This window comes from Doryrhamphus excisus, chromosome 7, assembly GCF_030265055.1.
Source record: "Doryrhamphus excisus isolate RoL2022-K1 chromosome 7, RoL_Dexc_1.0, whole genome shotgun sequence".
NCBI lineage: Eukaryota > Metazoa > Chordata > Actinopteri > Syngnathiformes > Syngnathidae > Doryrhamphus > Doryrhamphus excisus.
This window is the reverse complement of record NC_080472.1, coordinates 19,105,832-19,121,328: the sequence shown is the minus strand read 5'-3', so window position 1 is coordinate 19,121,328 and position 15,497 is coordinate 19,105,832. Positions and strand designations below refer to the sequence as shown.

The window sequence follows — 15,497 nt, the reverse complement described above, 5'->3', positions numbered from 1 at the left end:
TGACAGACGGTCAGATGATATATGGATGATAGATGAAGGGAAGGATAGCTGCAAAAGATGGACAGATGATGGAGCAATAGATGAATAGATGGATCGACTGACGTACGGATGGATGGACTGATTGACGTACGGATAGATGAATTGATTGACAGACAGATAGATGGACTGATTGACGTACGGATAAATAGATTGATTGACAGACGGATACATGGATTGATTGATGGACGGATAGATGGCTTGATTGACAGACGGTCAGATGATTATATGGATGATAGATGAACGGAAGGACAGCTGCAAAAGATGGACAGATGATGGAGCAATAGATGAATAGAAGGACAGATGAAAAGATGTCCAGATGATCGATGAATTGATTGAGGATGAATAGCCGCATATAAGGAAAGCTGGACGATAGATTGAAAGACTAATGGATGGATGAACGTATGGATGATAGCTGAATAGGGTGGACGGCTGAATGAACAGATTGGTAGATGGATGGGTGGCAGATGTTTGGAGGTTGGTCAAGAGATGAATGGAAGGATAGATTACAGATGGATGGACGGATGGTTGGGTAGAAGGACAGACAGATTATGGATGAATGGGTGGAATAATAGATGGAGGGACAGAATAAAGAGGCAGGCTTCACTACACATGTGAAAAGACAACCTAAAGCTGTGCCAGCTATCATTCAGTCAGTGGACACGTGCAGTCAAGTTACAGTGTGCATATAAAAAGTGGATAACAGCACTTCTTGGAAACACAGCTCATTAGCATTAAAGCTACAGACACACACAAACAATGTTTTCCCAGTACTAAAAGCACTTTAAACTGTCTGCATTACGGCATCAGGACTAAATTTGGGGCAACACAATAGATGATTGGGGAACCTTTGCAACTTATATTAACAGAAAAGTAGAATAGGATGGGTTCTGTAACAGCAGACTGTTGGTTGCTTCCATCCATGAGAGCCACCAAAACAGGACCAGAAGGTCCAAGTGAGGTGATTTTGGAGGATGCCGGAATAGTTGAAAGCGTAGAATGTGATGAATATTCCAGGAAGTCATGTCTAAACCCTTGTTGATGAAGACGTGCATGATAATACTCCAATTTAAGCAATTAAGAAACATAATGGATCACCCGTCCTCCTTTTTGTTGCTTACATTTATCTTTGTGTTGCCTCTGTAGACGGGAAGCAGCAGAGTGTGTTGTTTTTTTTTTGTTTTTTTTTTTTGCATGCTAACATTGTGACGACCAAGATAAATGACTTGCAAGTAAATAGCGGTGACGCCACAGGACAGTAATGGCTGATGTGCCACGTAGCTGTCAATAGAGCAATAATAATGACTGAACTGTCCTTGGTGCTGAAGCCAACACGCTTCAAGCTTGACCAGCTACAAAGTCCACAGTCGCTTCAAAACCAAAAAGTTTTTTTTCACACCTCAATTCCTACACAAAAGTTAATTGAAATGTCTGCACAATTTTTACAATAACTCGAATTATTGGAATAAGCCTTGACAGAGTTCAAACAATGGCCCTCAAACTTTTTACACCAAATTACTTAATTAGCTTTCAGAGTACCGCGCGGCTTGTGCCCAACGAGGGCAGTTAAACATTCATAAATACAGTATGTTTTGCTGGTTTCTACTGTAAATGGTGCTGTATTACAGTAGTATTCTGAGTAAATGTTGTACTTTTAAGCTATTACAGTAACACGAGCATATATTTATTTAAAATAACAGTTTTCAATTGTTGAACTTCCTTAAGGAGTCTGTTCTGTAATGTGTTTAGTTGACACTGAAACTAAAGGCTTTCCGCTACATGGAATCGATCGCCATGACACAATAAAAGCCGCCACACCTTAAAAATTAGGGTTTTTGTTAACTTGAAAACAGGAATTTTGCCCTTCATGTATAATCCTTATGTGAAACATGAAAACGTGTCTTTTCCGTGCGTTCTAAAGATATAAAAACAGCTAAAAAGATGCAGCTGGGAATGCACATGAAGGGAAACACTAATTTTGACACTTAATAATAATATGAATAAATTGTATTTGTATAGCGCTTTCAGAGTACTCAAAGACGCTTTACAGTAGAGAAAAAATAAATAAAAGTAGAGTTGAGTAAAAACAGAGTAAACGATGCATTAAAATACAATATCCATACATTCATTCAGAGCTAAAACAAGGCTAAAAGCGGGGCAGGGCGCAGCATTCAGGTATAAAAAGTTAGACATTAAAAAGGGATTCAAACAGGTGGGTATTGAGTTGTTTTTGAAGGTGGAAAGGTCCGTGCAAGCACGGAGTGAATGGGGCAAAGAGTTCCAGAGGGTGGGGGGCAGCGATGGAGATGGCTGTCTCCCCAGGTTCGGAGCTTGGTCTTACAGGGGAGTGCCAGGAGGTTGGAGTCGGAGGAGCGAAGGGGACGCGGGGGATTGTGTGGATGGAGGAGGTCTGTGAGGTATGGAGGGGTCAGATTGTGGAGAGCTTTGTCGGTTATGAGAAGGACTTTGAAATTGATACGTTGGGGGGACGGGAAGCCAGTGGAGGTTTTTAAGGATGGGGGTGATGTGTTCACGGAATCGGGTGAGGTGAGGTGAGGTGAAGAGGCGAGCAGCTGAGATCTGAATATATTGAGGGTTTTGGATGTTGTACCGTAAACTTGAAGCTAACATGCTGGTCTGCTTTCTAGAACGTCTAGTTTGGCCCAGTAAGCTAAAACCAAATCCAAAAAACTCCATACAGTACCAGAGGCAGACTAAGCTGGGCCTTCAGTGGGTACGTAAGCAACCCAATCCTCCTCGTAATACCACCATCACATCACAATTATACAAACCATCAGTAACACCCCAAAAGGCAATATTTATCTTCTACATGCCTTCTGCACTACGACATCACGTGAAGCAGTTCACAATCAATATTTATATAACAACACGACAAAACATTAAAAATTCATACATCACACACACCGGTCACTCGGAATCCCTGGTCAGGTGGTGAACAAACATTCTAGAAACTCAACTTATCGCTTCATATAACACACACGGAACCATGAACAACAACATGTCTGTCTCCTTTCTTCATTCCGGAACCGGATCAATTAAGCTCTGTGCAGTTCATGCAACGATGCGTTCAAGTGCGCTGCTCGCTTTGAATGTTCAGCACGGCTTTTAGATATCAACGTACGCCTGCTAGCTGGCCCCGTGAGGTCGATCTTATATCTGATTATGGTTAAAGAAGCAGCCCCGTTACTAATAGGGTTTAAGTGACATGGGCCAACACTACAGATTCTGAAGGCCCTGGGAAGATTAAATTGTCGGGACAACGTATAGAAGCTGAAATATGATTGGACCAAAAAAATCCAACATATTCATAGACGTAGATGTAGAAAATGAAGATGATAAACAGTTCATGGAACAAATAGGAGAACTGTAAACGAAGGGCAGTGCCTGCTAGTGCTGAGGCCAGCAGAGAAGACTTTGCTGGCCCTGATGGCACACCGTTGGTGAGTACAACACCAGAGTGGCATCACCAATATGTGGTGCTGCTATGATGACTGCTGCTATTTATCACGGTCACTGAAGAACTGGCTAATATATCAGCTCAGGTAGGCGGGACTTAAACAGGAAGTGGAGATTTTTAGCCTTTTAGAGGTGGAAAAAAGTGGAGGAGGGACAACGTTTGAGTTCCACAAGTTGACAAATGCGTCGTGGCTTGCCCTAGTGAGATTGTTATCGGTAATACATTGGCGATTACACAAATAACGCCTCACACTACTGATATTGCTAAGTTTTAAACTTCTTTTGAGGCACAACTCCTCCAGGTTGATGCATGACATAACATAACACAACGTTTACTTTAATTCAGGATTATGGACGACGAGTTTAAGAATGAGCGTCACTGCAACACACATAAAAACAATACGCACACCACCACCGCTCTCCTCATCCCCTGTTGCTATGGAACCTGTCGCCATGCAAGGCAGGGAGGTCGGCTACGCTGATGGAAGTGATGGGGAAAAGCCGGATGATGATGATGATGATGTGGACACGGCAAAGATAGACTGGGAATGATGATGCTCCATTTCGGAACATCAAACTGGGGGGGGAAAGTGGAGCCTAGCAGGCTGTGTGGGCTTTGCTCTCTGCAACGTGGGTGGAAGGAGGCGCCGCCGCTGCTGCCGCGTAATACTGCGCAATGCAAACAGACTGGAGCCTTCATTGCTCGCCATTGAACACAACACCAACCACTTTCACCTGTACAAAAAAAAACGAAACTAAACATTATAAGCTGACACCTGCATGTGGAATAAAAAGTGACCTTTTCTAGCCTTTTGGCAAATAATAAACGACCCACCCCCTCCTTGACCTGCCCACCCATGACGCCTCATCTCCCACAGTCACACCTACAAGTGTGCAAACATGACAGAAAGGCCTCAATCTCCATCCACGCTGCCCGCCACAAGTTCTCACATACATCCAGCCGTTAAAATGTGGGAACCAAGATCAGGAGGGAGGGGGTGGATCTGTGCATCCATCCACCGCCACCCCCCCCCCACTCCTTGACATAAAGAGTGACAAGACAGTTAAGAGTTAAAACAACCTACCTTGATGGTTCTCAAGGGTGTCCTCCGGGATGTACATGTTTTTGCTTTCATTTACCATAAATGTAGTCCAGCGTTATCCCTATATGTGAATGGATTAACCAGAGTGTGGGGGGGGGAAGGCCCCCCTCAAAAAAAGAAAGAAATGAAATAAATAAAACAAAATTAAAAAAAAAAGGTGGGGAGGGAAGAATGAGTCTGACAGCTTGTGGATATTCCCGTTGCTTTCCCGGCGGGGAAGGGGGGGGGTGTCTTCGGATGGAGTGAATATTACCTAATCCCCATGATGGAGCTGAAGGCGAGAAAAAAGAGGGATCTGTCGGCGGAACCGGTCGGGAAAACGCACCGGTGCATCCCTCGGTACATCCGGGCCCTAGGCGAGAACCATGAAAACCTGGCAGCACCCGCGTTCAATTGGATTTACACCTCCTTCAATCCCTCTCTCCCTCTCTCCCTGCCTGCCTGCCTCCTCTTTTCTCCCTTTTTTCGCGTTTGTGAAGGCTTTAAAAAGGTCGCAAAGCACGGACGCTGTCAGTGTCGCTGGCGGTAGAAGTGCGCAAAAGACGCATCGCTTGCTGGCATCCTCGCTGGCTGCTGCTGCTGCTGGAGGAGGAAGGAGAAGAGGAGGAGGAGGAGGAAGATTAGAAAATGACAAGAGTGCAAATATTCCATCGCGGGGTTAAATCTCCCAATGGGTTAAATCCACGTATCTACAAGCAGCAGGGTGGGGGGGAAAAACCGAAAGGGGGAAAAAATCCGAAAAGCACACAAGCCGGGCTGTCCTGTCCTCATCCGCGGTCCTCTCTTGTCCCGATCCAGTCCATGGTGGTCCTCACTATGCCTGCGTGTGTTTCGGCGAAGGAGAGTTTGGTCTCTCTCTCGTCTGCCTCTGCAGCTCTGCAGTCGTACACACACACACACAGTCACACACACGCAGACACGCACTCGTACACCGAGCGAGCGAGAGAGAGAGAGTTAGAGCGCAAGAGAAGCCCCCTCCTCTTCCTCCTCCTCCTCCTCCATGCATGCACACACTTTGACTGTTTCCAGATGTGTGCGTGTGTGTCAAAAAAGGAGGAAAAGAGGGTGGGAAGTGCAGGGAAGACCTTCTAGCTGCACAAAGTGGAAGCTGGCAACCACATGATGATGAAGCAAAGAACCACAAGATTAAATTTTTTTTTAAAAAATCAGCATTAAAGTGGGTCATGTGATCACATGAAAGAAAGTGAATCAAGCTCAAAGGAGAAATATGCAACGCTAACCATAGAACACACTGCAACATAGGAAATCCACTGCGACGCAGCACGAGTCGCACAGCCGACACGATGTCCGACGCCGACTACAATACACAAGCACCAGTACCGTGTGCGTATACCAGGCCGAGGGGGTGACAATATGCAAACACCATCCTGTTGACTTTTCCAACATAAAGTGGTGAACTTCTTTTTACGCAGGGGTGCTGGAGCCAACCCGAGCTGTCTTCTGGACTGGTGGCCAGCCAATCACAGGGCACATATATATATATATATATATGTAGACAAACAACCATTCACACTCACATTAACATTCATACCTATGGACAATTTGGAGGAAATTTGGAATGTGGGAGGAAACCGGAGTACCCGGAGAAAACCCACGCATGCACGGGGAGAACACGCAAACTCCACACAGACATGGGTGGAATTGAACTCTGGTCTCCTTGCTGTGAGGTCTGTGCGCTAACCACTCGACCGCCTTTTTACACCTGTTTGTCTAAAATAACCACCTTAAACGCTAATAAGGGCGTCTTATTCAGTTTAGTGGCCGTAGTCTGAAGCTGCAACTGATGAAATCACATGACCTGTCTTGGAAATTTAGACCAGCAACTGTTTTGATGGCTATTTTGGTGTATATAGCGAGCCCGTTAAAATGAGGATATAAGGCAAGGAAGTGGTGTTTATGTGTTGATGCTAATTAAGAAAGAAGGGTTTAACATGTGGACCACCATAGTCTGCTTCTTTTCTCCTCCTCCTGCCCGTGTCCGTGTTTAGGTCTGGCAGAAAACACGAGGAAGCACTTTTTTCCACGCTTTAGCAGAGAGATTGTAACGTGCAGAGAGTTGAATATCTACGCGTCGAGTTGGATCGCTATGATCGCTATGTTAGATAACTAATGTATTCATAAAGTGAAGTCATCATTGTGTCCAAATAATCTAACATATGGACGGCAAGCTGGGCTCAGTCTATTGCATTAAGGATATATGAGCAACATCGCAGAGTTCAATTTGTAATTATGGTGCCAGCCACAGCGTATTATTACTATTATTGCCTTTGACACAGAGTACTACTTCACAATGTAAGCGGCGTGGTGTCAATCTGACTGCAGGCTATATGCGTTGATCCAGAAGTGAATCTAATGACTCAACTCACCGTTGTATTCATTTCACTCCGCTCCCACCATCCTGTAATAGAATAAAGATTTTGTCATCGGAGTAAACACAGGCAGACCAATCGATGTGTGTATAAAAATATATACGGCATATGTGGTGCTTTGTGGTGCGAATGTTAATGTTTCAGGGTGTATATCCAACGACAAATGAGTCATTTTGCACCACTTGGGGGCCTGTCAAGTGCATTGGACGTAACACGGCAACAGGTGGCGCCGTGACACAAGAAGGTTGGAGACAAATCAGATGCTTGAAGAAAGTCAGATCCGGAAAAGGCACAGCAGCGACAAAGAAGCGAGAAAAACGGGACTCAATAAATGGATAAAAATTGGATAAAAATAAAGATATTTTTAAAAAATCTTTTAAAAAATCATTAAAAATCTAATAAGTATAATTAACAAACAATTAATGATATAATAATTAAGTCCTGTGATTGTGTAGTAACCCCACCTTAGGAAAAACAATCCGGAATAACAAAGAAAAAACAAAGGAAAAAAAAACACTGTATATATATTTATACTGTTTATTCTGTATATTTTGTATTTTCATTCTTTTTTTAATAGATGTGTCTGCACCTACTTCACCAAAACAAATTCCTAGTATGTGTTTGATCATACCTGGCAATAAACCATTTTTGATTCTGATTCAGGATAAGCGGTATAGAAAATGGATCCAGTTTAGACACAATGCCAAACTTCATAGGAAAAATGAGCATTTTTAATAACAGCTATAGAAAAGTGTGGATATAGCCTTACTATATCTGATGATTTATTAGATAGTTGACTCTACTTGTTAAGTTCCGCCGCTGCAAGTGATTGATTAGCCCTATTGAAGACAGCATAAACTTTGAATGCGGCGTAATTGGCGTACTCGATCATGTCAAGTACGCTTGTGTTTTATTAGCGAATGTAAAGGACGAGGAAAAGAAAAGGAAGGAAGGAAGCATCCATGGACGGTTCTTAGGGCAGGTCGTGGGAACAGACACTTGCACCCGAGGGACGAGGCCACATACAGTATACACAACTATCCTCTGTAATCCAGCCTGTTCTATTTATGGCAGCTCTATATTTGTACGTCCCGGCCCTCTTTTGTAAAGATCTGTTGGTCTCTGGGAACAACAAACACCGAAATGCCACAATCCCATGCGGGGGCAGCCAACAATCTCCCGCTCAGTCAAAGGTGAAGAGTATATTTTTGACCGAGTTCAGCTTCGGATATAAGAGAAGTGTTGAAAAGTTGCAATAAAAGAGCTCCACCGGGGGGCGGGGGGCAAGATGGAGACACACTGCAGCGCCGCGGGCGAGTCATGTATCTTTTAATCACATTGCCTCGTTACTTCCACGACGGAGTCCATCCCGTTATTTTATAGATGGTGTCGGCCAGCCAGCCACTCTCGATTTCTCTAAATAGAACAAATGAATTCTATAATAGTCTCTATCAATCAAAGTGGTCACCTATTAATATGATTCAGTATGTTCAACGCGTCATGCCAGTGCTTTGACCTCCATGACTCCTACGCCGTTCACCTTGTCACCTTCAAACGGTCTGAGCGAGCCTGACTGATGGTCAGCTTTATGATACAGGCGAAACCAATGCAATGTGCAATGCAAGTTAAACAAAGAGCAACCTATACATCTCAGTTTTCTGTTAAAAAAATAAAATAATATTAATATTTCAAAGAAGATTAAATTCTTAATAGGTTTAGTAGGTTTTCTTGTAACATCAGAAACACAAATGTTCCCATTTTTTTTCTCCCAACGGCACAATAATGATTTCAGAGACATGTGTACCTTCAGAACACAGAACCATGCCAAACTAATAGATACTAAATAGACCCATGGCATTACAAAGCTGTTATTTCCATGCTATTAAGTCAATTTTTCCCGCTAGTCATATCATGTCCATGTCCAATAACGGGTTATGAATTAATGGGTTATAAACATATGGCAACGTGAGCACACTCATTCCTGCATAATAAACAACACAACCTTTGTGCATCCCATAATGCCCCCTAGTGCACTTCATGTGAAATGTAAGGGGGGACAAGTATGTCTGCATGTCCGCAGAAGCATTCAAGAATGAAAAAACAAGCAAATGACACAAATGTTAAATAATGCTGGCAAAGGCAATATAGGCAAAAGGGGGGATGACGTCATAACCAAAGAATAAAACTTACATGGTTGAGCATGTGTGCAAGCATACAAATGTAATGTGTAAATATGTTATAGTTGTAATACACAAACAAAAGCAAGTTGGTTGTTGAAAGCGGATTCGTGAGCTCATCGATCGATTTTCTTCGACTCGATTGATAAGTCTGAGATCCTGCTCGCGACCACGCAACTACTCTGGCCGGCTTGTTTACAATCGTCCCTCTTCAGTCGCCCATGACAGTTTGAGCCAGCCAGGAAAAAAACGCTTTACTTTTAAATTCATCGTCTATCTAAATAATTAATGTGTAGCTGTCCTTGTCAGACATTCATCTATGATTTGACTTCCGCCTCGCGTCGTCGCTCTTGCCGCGTTAGCCGCCGATGCTAGTTTTAGAGAGCTAACGCTTCCACGGGGGAACAATGACAGCGACTTATGCCGACAGTGGCGGCGCTCTGGCGGCCAGGGGACTGGATATAAGCTTGGCTGCTTTACAGCGTCAGGATCCGTACATTAATAACATCGTGGACGTGGCGAGCCAAGTGGCTTTGTATACGTACAACAACAGAGCCAATGAGTGGGTAAGGCTTCTACTATGCTAGCTGCTATGCTAGCATGTTGGCACGAGCAGAGCAGCGTGCCTTACGATGCCTAAACATTCATCTAGCCGTTTTACACATTTAATTTAATGGGGGTCAGTATTATTCATTTAGAGCAATATGCTTGCTGTTACGTGTTTGACTTCAATTGTACACAGTGAATAGCCGTAGCAGTGGTTAAGTACCTGCGTTCGAAGCAGCACGCTCTTCTTCGTCTGAATATTCCCCGTAGAAGAAGAGTGGACTGCCATTACAGCACCTTATATACACACGCTCGCTTTATAATCTGGTAAAAATCCACTAATGCAATATGCAAATACTGTACTTGTAATTTACCTCTCAAGTGTAAAGATTTATTTAACTGTCGGTCTTAAATATGTATACTCCTATTAAAATATGTAACTTTTTTCCAGGAAAAGACAGAGGTGGAAGGCACACTTTTCATCTACACAAGGTAGTTGCCTCCATTATTTCTCTGAAATACACCCAGGCTTCCATACAAGACCATGAATATGCAATGCAACTTTATTGTCCAAATTGACTTTTTTCCTGTTTTTTTTTTATAAGACTGGCGTCTCCCAAGCATGGCTTCACCATCATGAACAGACTCAGCATGGAGAACCTGACTGAGCCCATCACTAAAGATTTGGACTTCCAGCTCCAGGACCCCTTCCTGCTCTATCGCAATGCACGCTGTAAGAACACACTCAAACTTTATGTTGAATGATATTTTTTTTTCCCCAAGTAAAGACAGTGTTTTTCTTCAATTTGTATAACTAGCCTTGACGCATTTGCAAAAACTGAGTAAAAAAACATGAAAAGCAAAACAAATATCTACGACAAATTAACCTTGGTGCTTTTATGTGGGGGAGGGGGCCCACAGCAGCGCCCGATGCTCATCGAGAAGAGTGACTTTCATGCCAAAGTCACCAAAAGACTCGTCACTAGATAAGTCGCAAGTGGCTTTTTAGGAAAAAAAGAGTATCTAGAAGGATCTGATTACTAAATGTAGCAGTCGCTAAGTTGGCACCACCAATCCTGCTCCTGGTAAATGTACTTGAAACCCGGTAAATGGATGAGAAATCCCCAAAATGGATGAAGAACTTCCTTGTAGCTAAAGAAAGAAAGCTTCCATTTAAGGCTCCGCTTTTATCGTTCAACTTTGAAAGGCTGTCAGCACTACGATGGCGGCCAGCAGAGATTAGATGCATCTCGGCAGCAGTCAGTGATAATGTACCCCCCCCCATACACACACACACACCTTTCTTCCTCTCACACACACTTGATAAGGCTCACTAAGAGGCAGGTGGAATGTCTATTTATAGCGGAATGGCTTACTTGGTGGCTGTTTGCTGTGATAAAACCACCAAATAACAAATCCGGTGGCTCAGTCGGTGCTATTAGAGAGGAAAACAGCAGATAAGGAATGAATGATGGCTGTAATCAAGCCTGATGTTCGAGTCTTTTATCTTGCCCACAGTAGGGGCTGTGCAGATGTTAGCATGACGAAGAGTTCCTGGCTATAAAACGTATCTCAGTCATGTTTATGTGGTACAACGGCAGATTATTCAAGGTCCGATTGACCTCCGCACGGACAGGGGTCGTGGAATCTCATCATTAGGCAAACACGTCCCGCTCGTTCATGCCATAACTTCCCGCAATGGCGGTCGCCGCTAAAAATAGACCGCGCAGGGCAAGAAATGTGCGAGAAGCAAATCTGTTGACTTTCTACCGCATAGCCAACGTTAAAAGTTGAAAGTCGTACCTCCAGGTTGCACGTACGTGTAGCCCAGGTTGGTCTCGGACACCAGGTGGCCTTTAAAGCGCACTTCGGGTTCCTCCTGCAGGCGTTGGTGCTTGGGTTTCCTGGTGAAAAGGCCCCTCAGCATGGTTGACTCAAAGTCGGTGAAAGCATGGAGGTCCTGTAAATTAATGTCTGGGCGCCTTCAATGTCCTCATTGCCACATCTCAGCAGGAAGTGGGCGCCTGCAAACTTAATCTGGTCTCACATTAGAGCACAAGTCATCAGAAAGGTAGATCCTGGTGAAAAGTGAAGTTTGGCTGGGTGAGAATCTACTACAACGTCTCCTGAAGTCGCCCCTCTGCGTCATGCAACGGAGAGATGTCCCACTCTCTTCTCTTTGGTGACTTAAGCCCCCCTCTATCTCCGCTCACTCTTTCACACACTCCCTCTCCTCTCTTCTTCCGTGTTGTGGACCATCTCGTCGCCACTAACACACCCATCATCTAGCCTCACTCTGGTTGGGTTCCATCCCCAGTGAGCACTAAGTGCGTCCAGCAGGCAGTGACTTATTTGGTGCTGGGCTGACTTTTTCCCAGGCTCCTTGGTGGCCGACTCAGTGTGTTGTTGTGCAAACATACGCGGCTTGTTAGGACTCTGCGTGATGGGAGAAACTTTCAGGAAGAAAGAACAATGTATCTTTCTCGGAAATGAATAAAGTATCACAAGCCAATCTCATTCCGTCGTCTGCTGACCTTAGCGGGCCGAACCAAAGGGCTATTTTCATGATGTGGCAGACTGATAACTTGATTTTTGGAGGCAGGCCTTTGTTGCACGTATAATAAAATATCCCTCTCTCTCTCTCCCCAGTGGTTATCCACGGCATTTGGTTCTACGACAAGGCGGACTGCCAACGCATCGCCCAGAGGATGACAACGTAAGTGCTTGCGTAACTCTTGGCTTGCTCATTTCTTAAACTAATTATAACTAATGATTACATTGTAAATTATCCCGTATAAAGAGCTTTATATGTGTGTGTGTGTGTAGTCTGACCCAACACGAGCAGGCGGTGGCCCAGTCTCAGGGCGGCTGGTTGTCCCCAGGAAGAGGCGCAGCAGGGTCATCATCATCATCAACAGCAGCAGCCGCAGCAGCAGGAGGCAGCATGGGCGTCGTCCGAGGTGAAGAAGGGAAGGTAGTGGACATCATCCAGATGTTGACCAAAGCGCACACCGAGTATGACAAGGTAACCTAAAAGAATCATACCAACATGTTAGCAATAGCGGATAGAATGCAAGGATGCCCCCTAGTGGCCGTGAGCCGCACAAGCAGGGTATCTGCTGTTTGTTTTATTGGTGGGGTGAAAAAATGTAACATTTTTGAGTGTTTTCACTGCGAAAAATATTAGTTTAGGTTTAACTTCAATTTGTTTTGTGATGCTTCTATGAAGCGTAGTAAAATTGATTGCTAATTTAAAAAAAATCTAAATATTTCAAAGTTCTTGTAAGGGAAGCCACATTTTTAATGAAGATCCTCCCTGGTGATGTGTTGAGAGCACATCCCACCTATGGGAGGCCTCAGGGAGGATCCAGGACACGTTGTAGAGACTCTCAACTGGACTGGGATCACTTCAGGATCCACTGGAGGAGCTGGATGAGGTGGCTGGGGATAAAAACCTCGGATAAAATGAAGACTGTTGATATATTCATACTGTATATTTTTAATGATGTTATGCTTAATTGTAATTAAGAGTAGAAATGTCACCCAAATGGGTTCTTTCTTTGGCATCCTTGCAGGAAAAGTCGGAGCCAAAGGAGATCGGTGGCAGCAGTGTTCTTCACGGGAAGCCCAACCTCATCAAACCCATACCTGTCAAGCCCAACACTCAGGTACCACGCCGACACAGCACCTTTCACCTGCATCCGCTTGACTGGTTGTCTTTGTGCTCCTCTTGGTTAGGACGGAGATGGCGGCGAGAGCAGGTCCCTGTCTCTGGCCATGTTGTTTGGATCTCAGCATCAGCACTCCTCCAAACACGACTCCGCCCTTCCTGGGGATGGAAAAGTGGATCGGCCTCCTGTGGCTCGCACCCTCACCTATGAAGGCGGAGCGGGGCAAAAAGTTCAGGGAGATGCTTCACCGCATCAGCAGCGGCAACCGTGTCCAGCCATCCAGAAGCTCATGCAGGGGCAGAGAGGTCCGGCAGGGGGGGTTCTCCAGACACTGTCCGAGTCTCCGGAGAACAGGCTGTGTGACAATGGTGTCCTGCTGGACCAACACCACCACCACCACCATCATCATCATCCGCACCACCATCACCAGCAACTAGACCCAATCAAGAGACTTTTCCAGTACCAGCCCCCGCCTCATCCTGATCCTTGCTGCCCAGCCCCCTCACAGCTCAACCCCCACCCCTGCAGTCAGCCCATAATGGCCGCCTCGGCAGTGTGTCCTCACCGGCCCCACATTCCCGCCGTGCTGCCTCCTCACGAGCTCCTCCACAAGCTCCAGCTGGTCCAGCAGGAGCAGAACGTGACCTCCGTGGAACCGTCACGCCTCGGACCCACTCTGGCCCCCCGATTCCAGGGTGCAGCAGTGTCAGCAGCAGGTCAACAGGTTAGTAGCACTCACCTTGGACATTTTATTAAGTACACCAATTAGCTTCAAAGTAACATCCACGTGGTGCGTTCAGGCACCTTCCTCGCAGAGGAACGCCGTTGGCCCGACCTTGCTCCTCTCCCCCAGCGTCTTTTCTCAGGTGAAATCAGACGGTGCCCTACCGTCCGTGTCTCAAGGCTCCGCCTCCTCCAGAGTCCTGTCCAGAAGCCAACTCCAAGCCACCTTGCTGCACCTTATCCAGGTACCGCTTTTCAAAATAAGACGCTCAGGTGCTCCATGTCTGACATCACGTGTCCTTTCAGACAGACAGCTCCTTCCTGGACACCATCTACGAAGCGTACGTCAGCCAGTGTTGCCGCCCATGACACATTTACCCCCCCCCCCCTCCAAATATGGACTTCCTGTTCCTCCGGATCCCATTCACACAGCCAAATACACCGTTACATGCTAAGCTTTACGTTTAGACTCTCTGTGAAGGAAAATAATGCTTGAGGGTTTTAAGTTATGTTCATGTAGCAGCTGTTTCTAAAGTGTAGCCGTTACACCAGCTCCAATTTTACACTGAAAAAAAAAGTGTTGGTGGTTTTTTTTGTTCAAGTTTACTACCTACATGCATTCACTTTAAAGTGATACTATGAAGTTTTTTTTTTTTTTTTTTTAACCAGTATCCATACTTCAACTACATTAACAAATATTTCTTTTTGTTTTTATGTGGTGAGAGTATTTTAAATAGTACTTTTTAAAAATGTTATTGTTTACATGGGAACACCAAAATGTGCTGTGGGTGCTCTTCTTAATTTACTACCAACATGCATTTAAAAAAAAGTTAAAAAATAATTTTCATTATTTGGTCTGCTTTCTTGATATTTTATTTTTTACTTTTAAGTTTTTGACAAATGTTCCCCTTAAATGACATCATTTATCATAGCAAAGCTGCACTACCTCACAGAGAGCTACTACAGTCAATGCATTCACGATATTAAAAATTAACACGTTCTTTTTCTACTGTCCTGGTGCACAAATATAAGCAATAACATACAGCAACTGCAATGCAAGATGTAGACATTAACACTGTCCAAAATGAGAGGATTTGTGCGTGTGCATATTTTTCTACTGGAGAAGCAAAACCAGCACTAAATAAAACAACAAAAGTGGTGGCAAAAAAATCAATGTATATTTAGGATTAATTCATGTTCTTTGGGCTGTTGGAAATGTTAGATATTTTTATGACATGTTTGTCTGTGACAGTTTATTTTTAATTGGGTATTAAATGTTCTACCAAGTTGAGTCATTTGTCTTATGTGGAAAAGTCAACGTCCTTTTAACGTTACTGAATTGTTGCTGGGGTGTAATTTTAATAGACTCCGTCA

The 15,497-nt window shown here is 44.4% G+C and overlaps 2 protein-coding genes across 6 annotated transcripts in view; one reads left to right on the top strand and one right to left on the bottom strand.

Moving 5' to 3' along the window:
* Positions 1-15,497, bottom strand: part of cacna1c (calcium channel, voltage-dependent, L type, alpha 1C subunit) — a 148,248-nt gene that overhangs the window by 131,907 nt on the left and 844 nt on the right. For all 3 annotated transcript variants that reach the window (XM_058077905.1, XM_058077906.1, XM_058077907.1), the window contains exon 2: positions 11,533-12,759. In XM_058077905.1, coding sequence (XP_057933888.1) covers positions 11,533-11,656 — 124 coding nt within the window. In that variant the 5' untranslated portion in view covers positions 11,657-12,759. The remainder of the gene's footprint in view (positions 1-11,532; positions 12,760-15,497) is intronic.
* On the top strand, positions 9,349-15,408 carry dcp1b (decapping mRNA 1B). Of its 3 annotated transcripts, none has more exons than XM_058077923.1 (9): positions 9,349-9,749; positions 10,181-10,221; positions 10,335-10,462; positions 12,379-12,445; positions 12,556-12,754; positions 13,305-13,397; positions 13,468-14,124; positions 14,201-14,368; positions 14,430-15,408. In XM_058077923.1, the coding sequence occupies exons 1-9, from the start codon at positions 9,591-9,593 to the stop codon at positions 14,490-14,492; spliced, it is 1,575 nt and encodes a 524-aa protein (XP_057933906.1). In that variant the 5' UTR covers positions 9,349-9,590; the 3' UTR covers positions 14,493-15,408. The 3 variants fall into 3 exon arrangements, with proteins under 3 accessions (XP_057933906.1, XP_057933908.1, XP_057933907.1); XM_058077925.1 differs by having other exon boundaries at positions 9,609-9,745; XM_058077924.1 differs by lacking the exon at positions 9,349-9,749 and adding an exon at positions 9,775-10,056.